Source organism: Lupinus angustifolius, chromosome LG05, assembly GCF_001865875.1.
Source record: "Lupinus angustifolius cultivar Tanjil chromosome LG05, LupAngTanjil_v1.0, whole genome shotgun sequence".
NCBI lineage: Eukaryota > Viridiplantae > Streptophyta > Magnoliopsida > Fabales > Fabaceae > Lupinus > Lupinus angustifolius.
This window is the reverse complement of record NC_032013.1, coordinates 9559632-9571531: the sequence shown is the minus strand read 5'-3', so window position 1 is coordinate 9571531 and position 11900 is coordinate 9559632. Positions and strand designations below refer to the sequence as shown.

General features: G+C 33.4%; 2 protein-coding genes across 3 annotated transcripts; both read left to right on the top strand.

Annotated features, from left to right (window-relative positions):
* Nucleotides 2036-7328, top strand: LOC109347680 (BEL1-like homeodomain protein 7). Of its 2 annotated transcripts, none has more exons than XM_019587674.1 (5): nucleotides 2036-2176; nucleotides 3628-4692; nucleotides 5541-5893; nucleotides 6222-6282; nucleotides 6424-7328. In XM_019587674.1, the coding sequence occupies exons 2-5, from the start codon at nucleotides 3826-3828 to the stop codon at nucleotides 7024-7026; spliced, it is 1884 nt and encodes a 627-aa protein (XP_019443219.1). In that variant the 5' UTR covers nucleotides 2036-2176; nucleotides 3628-3825; the 3' UTR covers nucleotides 7027-7328. The 2 variants fall into 2 exon arrangements, with proteins under 2 accessions (XP_019443219.1, XP_019443218.1); XM_019587673.1 differs by having other exon boundaries at nucleotides 3623-4692.
* LOC109347681 (acylphosphatase-like) lies at nucleotides 8231-11322 on the top strand. The gene is made up of 3 exons (XM_019587675.1): nucleotides 8231-8356; nucleotides 8444-8719; nucleotides 11006-11322. The coding sequence occupies exons 1-2, from the start codon at nucleotides 8318-8320 to the stop codon at nucleotides 8708-8710; spliced, it is 306 nt and encodes a 101-aa protein (XP_019443220.1). The 5' UTR covers nucleotides 8231-8317; the 3' UTR covers nucleotides 8711-8719; nucleotides 11006-11322.

Sequence of the window (11900 nt, the reverse complement as noted above, 5' to 3'; positions counted from 1 at the left end):
TAATAACTAATGAAAAGTCTAAAAATAAAGCATATAATAGTGTCCAAAAGTCCATATAATAACACCCCGTGACCTAACAATAATAATTAACAATAGTAATGTGGATGATTAAAATCATAAACGGGACGGAATTGTAGGTTGTAGTTAGATTATACAACTTCTAAGTTATAAAAAAAACTAGAACCTTACACGTCAATGCGTGATTTTGTCACTTTCACCTACTTTGAATAGAGAATCTAGCTAACTTTTTATAGTATGTTTGATATGTTTGAGACTTGAATTTTAGAGAAAACAATAGAAAAATGAAAAGTCATCTCATAAGTTTATTTTATTATTCTCAAATTTCTCTGTTCTTTCCATTATTTCTAAAACTCAACACGCAAATCCTTAATTTACGGAAAGAGATGGTTCCTCTTTACAAATTTGTTGTGTTTTGTTTTTGTTGTTGTGCTCTATTTATCTGTTTCATCCTAACCGAAGATACAAAGAGAGATTATGATATATGCGTTAAGTAGAGGTTTTAAAAGGAAGAGGGTTACAACTTACATTACAGGTCCACCAACTGGTGGTTAAGGTTTGAACACTTCTAAGCAAACAACCAAATTTTCTATCCAGCAACTGGTGGCAATGTTGCTGTTATTATCGTTGGACCTTCTTAGCTGATATATTTATCACATTTTTCTTATGCCGTTTGTCACACGTGACAATCAAATATATTAATTGTTTATCATTTTTTCCAACATCACATTTTCTTATATATGCCTGAGATAAGAAAATGAGAATCTTACTGAGTTTAACTAGTAAAATTTTACTTAGACGCATTAGTTAAGGGGATAGTTGTAGTGAAAGTAAAATATGTCTCGAGATTAACTTTATCTACAAAAGCAGAAGTTCACGTTTGAAAATCTTCATTTTGAATGATGAAATAAAGTTGATCTAGAGATTGATCACATAAGCTTCATAAACGTTTATTTAATAGTTTCTTTAAGAAACTTATTAATATATGTACCAAAAAGAAACTTATTAATAGAAGCTAAAAAACATATAAGAAAATATAAGTAATTCTCTTGAATAAGCGCTCTTTCCCACATCCATATATTACCGAAGTTAAGAAATTTTTTAGAAATTGTATAGAATTTAAGTAGTAAAATTTGACTCATACATCATACTACATTTAAAAACGGAAATTCATTTGTTCATTAGTAAAAGGTGAAAATGGTATTTAATATGAAAGAGTCAAGATATGATAATCAACTGCATTTAATCCTTAGTTAGATAGCTAACAACTTCAAATCTTGTTTCTGTATAAATTATACTAAGAAATATCCTAAGAGCCTTGTAAGAATTAAAACAATGTAATAATAGATAATTTACCATTTATGAGCTATACCTCCTCTTAAAGGTTTGAACTTTGAAGTTTGAAATACCCTTTGTACTTCCCTAAATAAAATTTCACCTTATTCCAAAATAAAAGCTTTATAAGAGAATCAATTCAATTCAATAAAAACTAAAACTTTTTAGTTTTTAGTATATTAAATACCTAACTTTTATTTCAAGCATTTTATTCACACAAAAAAAGTAGAGTGTTTAAGATGAAATTAATGTACTTTATTAATCTTGACTTCATTATTAGAAGCTTGAATTTTAACTCAAAATCAAACTCAACTTGAAAAGATTGTTTAAGAGATAAGCAATTCAATTATATTTTCAAGAACTCTAGTTAAGTTAGAGCAATTGAACACATTAGTCTATTATACTTTTATTTTAAATTAAGAAAAATATATAATTATTCATGTTTAATTATCATTAATTTTTCAAAAAAATTATAAAATGAATAATGAATAATATACCGACAACTATATATAAATCTTTATATTAACAATACATAGATATCATACTCATTTTAATTTAATTTATGATTGATGAATATCATGTACATATATATACTAGGAGAATAAAGTAGTTGGTGTTTGGAAGTGAATAGTTTGTTTGATGACTAATAATAATATTTTAATTTTGATTGGTTGGTGACTTTGTTCCAATGATAATTTGAAAATGTATATCTCTTGGGATTGTCACTTGTCTAGGCTTCCCCAAACAGTGGATTCTTGTCTCTAAGTTTTTCTCTTTACCTCTTACACCCACCTTCATCTTTTCCCTCCCCTTTACCTTTCAGGTATTCATTTCTCTTTTATATTATCTCATCACATGTTTTGTTTATTCTCTATTCTTTTTGTGTATGGTGTTTATTATGTTATCCTACAAGTACAACATAGCATAATAAGAAAAAAATGTAAATAAAAATGCTATTTTGATGATGTTTGATAACTTGTACTGTGTTCAGTTGTACTAGATTATGATAATCATGGTCAAATTGGAGATATTGTTGGATTTTGATAATTAAAAAGAAGAAACTATGATGTAAAGTTACTGTGGACTTGGAAAAAGTTGAATTGTGCTTAAAAGGGTTAAGATTTTTAACTTGTGCTTATGTTCTGTACTTTTGCTTTTGATTTTCAACTGTTTCAACAAGGATACACTTATGTCATGGGGTTGGAAAGGGGAGGAAACTTTGAAGTTTTAGGGTAGGGTTTGAGTCACAGGGTTGGATCCTGGGATATTTTGTTTTGTTCCATGTTCTGGGTTTTGTTTGGTTTTTTGGACTTGTTGTCGTTTCAGGTTTGTCTGCATAGATGATTAATTTAACCTCATACCTCCACTTTTGCCTCTGTTGCTTCTTTGGTCTGTTCACTCTAATCCAAGGTCAGCTAAAGGTTTAACACACCCTATGCTCTGAGAATAGACATCTCATCAGGATGAACATCTAGAGCGCGAAATTTGCAAGACTATCCAACATCGCTGCTGGCTTTGATACTATATTAGAATAATTGGGTTCGACCTCACTAAAATCACTTGATCACAATTTTTGAAAGCAACAATAATAACTAAGCCTTCCCACTAGGTGAGATCGGCTACATGGATAGAACGACACTATAATACTCTATCATAAATCATGTCCATGAACAAAGCATTGGTCTCTAAATTCTTTCTAATTTATCCGCTTATGTTTTTTCTTTCTAATTTATTCGCTTATGTTCAAAGAATCTAAGACACAATGACCCCCTCCCCTTCCCCGTTTTTTCTACTTTCTAGCAGTACATAAATAGGCTACGGCTATTGATAAAGATGGGAATGTATTACTTTCCCCCTGCTTGGAAGTTGGAAAAGTGCTGATTGAGAGAGTTTGGGTCTGAACGTTGGAAAGAGAACTAAAATAAATAGATTAATTTAAGTTTTCCCTCTAATTCACCTTGTCATTTAAAGTTATGTCTTGTACTTAATGATTGAAGCATATTGCTATACTATAATATATTAGTTATATATGTTAAACAAGTATTGTACATATTTTTTTTATTTTGGGATATTGTTATCTATTTTTTTGGATAAAGCATAAATTATGTCTCTGATGGTGATATAGCACATGTAGTGTAGTAGTTGTGCTTTTGCTTTATAACGACGTTTTCTCTTCCTCTTGGCTAATTGGCCTTCTATTTTTTTATTATTTTTATATTAAGGCCTATACTAATTTTTTCCTCTATTTGGATATTTTTTCTTAATTCAGTTCAGGTCTAACCTGGTGAGATATCAATTGAAAATCATTCTTCAATCACCAAATAAAATCTTATAGAAGAGGCAACATTCTATGTTCAACTCAGCATCATTACTTGTTTGTCCAACCAAAGCAGTGAAGTAGATAATGTCCACTTGACTCTATTGTTAAGGGACTAGAAATAAGCTTCACATCATCAATTGCTAATCTTAAGCATGTATACAAATCAAGCCTTTTCTTCTGGATCTTATGTCGAAATGTTGTCCGGGACGCCCCTATTACCTCATAACTACAATGAATCTGTCGGAGCAAAAAATGGGTTCAATTTTATTACAAGTATAAGTGACACAATGACTATGCACCATATTGATGGACATTCCAATGCTGAAACTAGTGATCTAGCATGCAACTCTTTTGTTGGTGCTGGAGATTCCCATGTTGTTCCAAGGACACAATTTGACCGTGACCAAAATGTGCGGGGCCAGGGCTTGTCTCTTAGCCTCGGGACATTGATGATGCCTTCTATTGCATCTGTCCCTCACTTCCAGCACCAATATCCCGACAACGGTTTCTCTTCACTAATGACTTCTTCTACTCCAAACATGAAAGGGAATGCATCTCTTAACGATGATGAGGTCGGTCTTAAGGAATTGAGAAATGCCGAATGCATGGAATCTGTATCTTCTGGGGGATTTCACAATAGTATCAGAAGGGAGGGTTTGTATAGTCCACACCCCCCAATCTGCATCAATGAAGGCCAGTCTGATCCATTCTTGAATGGATCATCAGGTTTTTCGAACATGATTTTAAACTCTCAATACGTTAAGGCAGCACAGGAGTTGCTTGACGAAATTGTTAATGTCCAAAAGGCTTTGAAGCAAACTGGATTGGAAAAACAACCGAGTTTTCGTGATATTGGATTAGATGGCTCCAAAGATTATGATGCAAAATCTAATAGTCAATCTATGCAAGTAACTTCAGGCCTTTCTGGTTCTATTACAAACACTTCATCCGAGCTTTCACCTGCAGAACGACAGAATTTGTTGGACAAGAAGACAAAACTTTTGTCCATGTTAGATGAGGTAAAATCTAGACTCTATTATTTGATTACGTAGTTCTTTTCTAATCTCTTGATATAATTACTTTGACCTGTCCCCAATTCTTAGGATATCATATAGTTTATTTTTCTTAGGATAGATAAATGATAACCATTAATCTGCAAGGCGTGTCTAGAAAATTTGGGGCCTTATGGAAAAATTGTAAAGTTCACAATAATTGTGAATGGCAATTAGTAGTTATTAAGGGACCAAAATTGTTTGAGAAATTAGAAAAACTCACTGATAAGATTGGGCATTAATAACATTATCATGTTGACAATGGATTAGTGACATAAGAAACTTATCATGGGCATAAAAAGTATCACAATGAAACTTATCAAATTAACAATAAGTAAAACTTATCAACGGTATAAAAGGATTTTGGGGGCCTTAGGCTGTTGCCTAATTTGGGTAAAAGATGGTCATGGTCTTGTAACCATAAGCTTTTACCTAATGGCTTAACTCTTGTAACCATAAGCTTTGATTCTATTTTTGGTCTAATCCTAAAATATTGTGTTTACACTATTTGTAAGTGCTCTATACTGTACCTATGAATGTCACAGTTTACTAAGATTCCAATTGTGCTGATCACTGATCAGCAATTGGTGAATAGCAATTACTTGGTTATTAGCATGAAACAAACAGATTAAGAATGTGCTCTTGTAAAGCCTTGTTCTCCGTGGTTCATTTTCAGTTATGCAACTTAGTTTTATACATATGCTGCAATAGTGTTTGAACAGTATGCTTAAACACTAAAAGCACAAGTAGTCTTGGTAATGATGACAAAATTGTGAGCTAATGACTAACTTTTAATCCTTTCTTTGCACTCATAGGTAGATAAAAGATATCGACAGTACTGCCATCACATGCAGAATGCGGTGTCATCTTTCGATATGGTTGCTGGGTGTGGAGCAGCTGAACCATATACTGCACTTGCTTTGCACACAATTTCTCGCCACTTTCGCTCTCTGCGTGATGCAATTAGCGGCCAAATTCAAGTGACTCAAAGGAGTCTTGGAGAACAAGAGGGAATACCTCGTCTTCGCTATGTTGATCAGAAGCTTAGACAACAAAAGGCCCTTCAGCAGCTTGGTGTAATGCGACAAACTTGGAGGCCTCAGAGGGGACTTCCTGAAAGCTCTGTTTCAATACTCCGAGCATGGCTGTTTGAGCATTTCCTGAATCCGTAAGTCACCCTATACTAACTTTTAACCATTCTACAATTCATACCAATTTTTGCCTAACACTTTTACACAGATGATCAGTGTGCAAATAATTGACACTGATGATCAGTGTGCAAATAGTTAATTGTCAGCATATGATAATTGAGGAAGTTATTTTGTGATCGGATACCTGATCGCAACATAATACATGTTCAGTAGTTAATTGCATGCTGATCATTAATATAAAAGTGATGTGCAAAAATTCGTATATGGATTTTATTTTATTTTCTAATTCATGTTATTACAATAATATTAAGGTAAACAGGCTAATTTCTATTTCATTTTTGCCAGTTATCCAAAAGATTCAGAGAAAATTATGCTTGCAAGGCAAACAGGCTTGACCAGAAACCAGGTACAGTAATTAATGTTTTCTTCACTGTCCATTTATAGCATCTGAAAGTTTTGGTTATGTTTGGGATCTAAGGGTAAATTAGTGACAACCTTTGTTTTAGTCTTGTACCATTGTTCCTAATATTTTCTTAAAATATATCAGGTGGCAAATTGGTTCATCAACGCAAGGGTTCGTCTTTGGAAACCAATGGTTGAAGATATGTACAAAGAAGAATTTGGTGATTCTGAGATGAGTAGCAACAATCTTTTACCAGAAAACATTCCTAATAAAGCTCCAAGAGTTCCAAAATCTGATAATAAAAGGGAAGAGTCTCATGTTCAACATGGCCAATTTCATGGAATGAAGTTCGACCATGCCTCTTCAACTACAGAATTAGAAGGAGGGGTCGAAAGTCATAATGATCAAAGGTTTAACATGAACAACAGTGACCCTTATTCAAGTGCACCTATCCAAATCAATCAAAATGGTGATAACTGCAGCCTAATGGCTTCTACTACTCCTGCCACATATGATTTATCGGAGTTGGGCAACTTTTCTTCTGGTGGGCGCATATCCCTTTCATTAGAGTTGAGGAACTGCGAAAGGAATGAATTTGTAGTGTCTAATGATAACATGCATAAAAGAAGTAATGAGACATTGGCTTCTTCCTCTGATACTGATTTGCTAGATTATCATTTCACAGACCCTGAAAAGCAACAACACAAGTTTAGCAATTCTCATTTATTACATGAGTTTGTTGTCTGAATTGGGACCTTGGTAAAAAAAATTAATGTTTTTAAGGTTGTACCACAAAAGTAGAAACAGATAGCCTATGGTGTTTACTTTGTTGCTCATTTTTTGTTCATAAAGTGATATAAATCACAAACCTTACAAAATATAAACTTGGTATATGTGTATATATATGACCTTGAAGTATTGTGGATGATTGGTTGTATGTGCATGCAATTTTATAAGGATAAGGAACATGTATTGTTTGTGGATCATGTTGAATAAGGATTCATGTCAAAAAGATTATGAGTAAGGTGCATGTATTGGCTCTTCTTTAATAATTTTTTTGCTACATTTGAAGTGTTATCGATATATAATTAGTTTGTCTCTCGTGAATGACTATGCTTATTTCTTCCCAACATGCATATAGAAGCTTAGGAGAGGAGCACATTCATGTACGGGTTAAACCAAATTGATGATATATTGTTTAGAATATATTAGGATAAGTTATATCATTTAGCCACTAACATTAGAACATGTATCTTATTTAACTATTTTTTATTTGTAGAAACTAAAAAAAAACATTGAATATATTTTAAAGATTATTTTAGAAGATGGTTGGTGGTTAGGAAGTTATTAATTAGTTAGTTAGGTTTGTATTAGTTCTTTGATTTATAAATTATCTTTTTTCTAGTGTATAAATAAGTCATTGTTGCCTTCCTTTTCAATCAATGAAAATGAGATAGATTTTCAATTTTAAAAAAAAAAGCTTGTAAACTAAACTATTAATACAAACTTAACTAATTACTAACTTCTCAATTACCGACTATCTTATAAAATCATTTCTAAAACATCTTCAATCGAGAGAGAAGATAACTTATCTCGTAATATAAGAAAATATTTTATTCTCTATATTCAAATTATTAAAAAATTATATCATATTTCCAAAGACTAAACTCTCAACTTTTTCATTAACTTTATAGACATCAATTTTATGTTGGTGAATGATTTTTCCACTTTTTTCCTAAAATGTACTACACTTTTCTTTAGCTCCCTTTCCATTTTTGGTATGTTACTTTATTGTACGAAAAATATTTAATTATAAACTTTACTCAAAAATTTAATTCTGATATTTATTGGGAGAGGAAATGAGACACAAAAGGAATTAGAATGTTACCAATAATATGAGTAAAGTGAAGGGCCCAGTTGATGGAGCCAGCCCAAATATACGTGAAATACGCTGAGTTCAAGCCCATTCTAGTTCGACCCGTGCATCACATCTTCCTCTTCACTTCCCTCTCTTCTTCGACGACGTTCTCTATTCACGATGACAACTCCCCAAGATTCCTCTCCCACCATCAAAACGGTGCGTTCAAACGCACTCTTGTTCCTAATTCTATTATCATCACCATTTTTTTATATCATCATGTTTTGGAAATGAATTTGTATGCAGGAGAGGATAGTTATAAAGGGGAAAGTGCAAGGTGTGTGGTTCAGGGACTGGACCGTTGACACTGCAAAACAATTAGGGCTCAATGGTTGGGTCCGAAACAGGAAGGATGGTTCCGTTGAGGCTTTGTTTTCTGGAAACCCTAATGTTGTTGATGAAATGGAACAGAGGTGTCGCCGTGGCCCACGCTATGCTGTAGTATCCGGTGTCGAGGTTTTTCCGAGTGACGAGGAACCTGGGACTGGGTTCGAGCACAAATCGACTGAATGATCAATCGATGTAATGTATTGTTACCTAGAAACAAGCTAGGAGATCAATATTAGTGTTTGTGTGTGGTTGTTTAAAATTGTGGTTGTTTTAAATTATGGTTGTGGTTAAGTTGTGTTTATTGCGATTGTGGATAAATGTAGGACAATGTGGCCGATGTGATCACCATGTGGTTGTAGAGAGCATGAGTACCCAAAACCACAGTATTGCGTCCATAATTGTGGTTGCAAACAACAATTTATGGCTGATGTGTGTGTGTGGGTCTATGTTTGTGTGTGTGCACGTATGAATAAAGAATATATATATCTACGCTCCCGTCCTACATGATTTGCAATGTGTAGTCTTAGACTATGCTATTTACAAATATAAATCTAACTTTTCCTTTTCATCATCCAAAGGTCAAATTTGTGGTTATATTACCTTTCCCTATTGTCTAGTCCAATCAATATTCCAGTTTCTGGGGATTTTAGGTACAATGTACCAAAAGCCTCTGACATGTGGTTTTGATGCATCTATCAGGCCATCTAACTATTTTCTTAGCTGCTCTTTATAGATTTCCCAACCACACTAATTTAGTTCATTTGAAATTCTCGTGATTCAAGTTTTGATGAAAACGTTATTGTGAGACTGCTTAATTTCAATGTTTGATTTTGGTTACATAAGAAACATCAAAGAGCCCATACAACCTAGCTACAAATTTTAATAAACCAACTGATAGCCATCTGTCATGGCCATATCTGCCTAAAGCAAATGGATAGGGATCTTCAATTTGAATGTTTTGCTTTGTTATTTTTTTTTTTTTTGAACTTTCTGTTGAGATTGAGTGTCATTTGCATAGATATGGATATTTATCTGTTGCTGTTAACTATGTCTTTGTTGTTTGCATAGTTGCAATTTTTCTTCTAAGGGTAACCCAAAATTGATAGTGTTTAATTGGTGATTGGCTGAACTGAGTGTGGTGGAGGAAAAGGAAAAGTTATTAGAGAACAAAATTGCAAAAGAAGGGGTGCAAATATATAGAAATTGTGTGTTTCTTCAGGGAAGTGTAATGGAATTGGGGTTTAACTTTGTGGGTAGGAGGTATGAGGATGATTGTATGGGTGGAAGATATAACGAGTATCGGATCAAGAGTGGATGAGGAGGAGTCGGTACAAGGGTTAATATAGGCAAGGGTTGAGGCATGGTTATGGGATTTATAGTTTGTACATTGGGAATTCTTTTGGTTACTGTGTATTTAATGATAGTGATAGAGGTTTCAATAAACCCCAAACTGGTGAGAATAAAACATTTACTTTTTCTGTTTCGGTGACGTGGTTTATGTGTCTTTGTATTTAGAAGTGATTCAATTCTGTTTTTTTTTTCCTATGAATATTATTAGTATACTGATATTTGAAATTTGGCTGTTACTTCCATTAAAAAGTGGTTTAATCTGTAGTAAGGTGACTTTCCTGAATTGTATTTATACTTTCTGTAGTTAGAGAGTTATATTGTCTAAGTTGTAATGTCTGGGACCTATGATGGCACGGGATCTTTTAGATTTAATTGAAAGTGAAGTACTCACCGGACAGTAGGAAGGGTAAGACACTTAGATGTACCCACACGTGAAGAGGTAGGATCATTTATTTAACAAACATAGCAATATACGGAAAAGTAGCCCCTTTAGTTGCATTCTTGTCACTTTGTCTTTCTGATATCTTCTTAAATTTTCCATTTGAAATACTCTTTGTGCCTCAGAAACAATACATGATCTTCATCTAACATCTTTAAATATACTACTTCATTCCTTTGATGTATGGAACTTTAAGTATTTTGCAGTTGCTACCGTCAGTGTTTAGATAAGGCTTGAGATGATTAATTTGTGATCATATTAATCTGCAGGGTTTTTGGCTTCAATGGTGAATTATGATTTGTCCTTTTAGTTCAACTTGATTGTGATGGGGTATAAAGATGTTTGGGTTAAAGTATGATGGTTTCTGAATTTTCTTATGTAATATATATAAACTCCAAATAGACAAGTTTGAGCTGTTCCCCCTTCATTGCGTGGACTCTACTCAAATTCTTAGAAGATTGTATTCACTTTAATGAATGTGTTTCCATATGCATACTATAAACCACTCACAAGATCATGGGATTTTCTGTGAACGCCCTAAAAATGATGAGACACCTTGATTTAGAGAACCATTCGTTGTTGGTGTGTTAGAAACAAATTAAAGAAAAAGATAGTGAACAAAAAGGAGTAATGATTTTTCTCTATTCTTCCTCTACTTGACATTTATTATTTCTTTGGATTGTAAACAGGAATGTGGGTTGATTGTCCCAGTTTCAACATTAAGGGATATGCACCCCACCACCCTCACAGATTGAAAGGTAAATGTGTAACTGTGGCAAACATCACTAGCTGCAATAAGTTTCTTCTTTTTCATGACATTAATGTTCTTGAGTTGAGAGTTGTGTAATTCCTGTAAAAAAAGACTCCCAAATATTGAGGTCTTCAATTCTAACAATGTAAGCATCATTGCACATAGATGCTTAGCCATGAAGTGTAAATCACAGACTAATGGTGCTAGGTGACTGAATGAAAGTATATATATTATCACATGGCCTTTACATTTATAGTTTAGTTCTATGCAAACAATGTGTAATTTCTGCCTTTTTATCTAAAATAAACTAATGCTCCTCACATGCAATTGGATTGAAGTAAGTGCATGACATGTTAAATTAAGAATTGGGGACTACTAACCAAGTAGAAAAGATTAATCTATGTTAATGAATGTTGGATTTGGTTGAAATCAGCGGGCATTTTTTTGATGCCCAGCATTGTCCTCTTTTGCCACTCTGATTTTGTCATTACTGTTGGCAATTTTGCACCACCTCCCCCAGCTGCAACAAGGTCATGTTCTTGTCCAAATTCTCAGCCAAATCTGCCTTCGCTGTGGATGGTGACCAATGCAGTTAGTTCCTCCAATTTTTTTGTGTGATCATCACTCATCAATATATAAGTGTCTTGGTTCGATTTAAAAGTTCGTTTAGTTTAATTTAATGTCAAAAGGTGTGGAAAGATATTTTGTTTAATGACTAGGGTCTAGGCTTGTGAGTTACGAAGAAGGATATCTCTTTGGTATAGGAAACGTGGTTTGGAACCTCATAGAGGACTAAGTAATTGTAAAATTTGAAACTTTTAAGTAATTAAGCA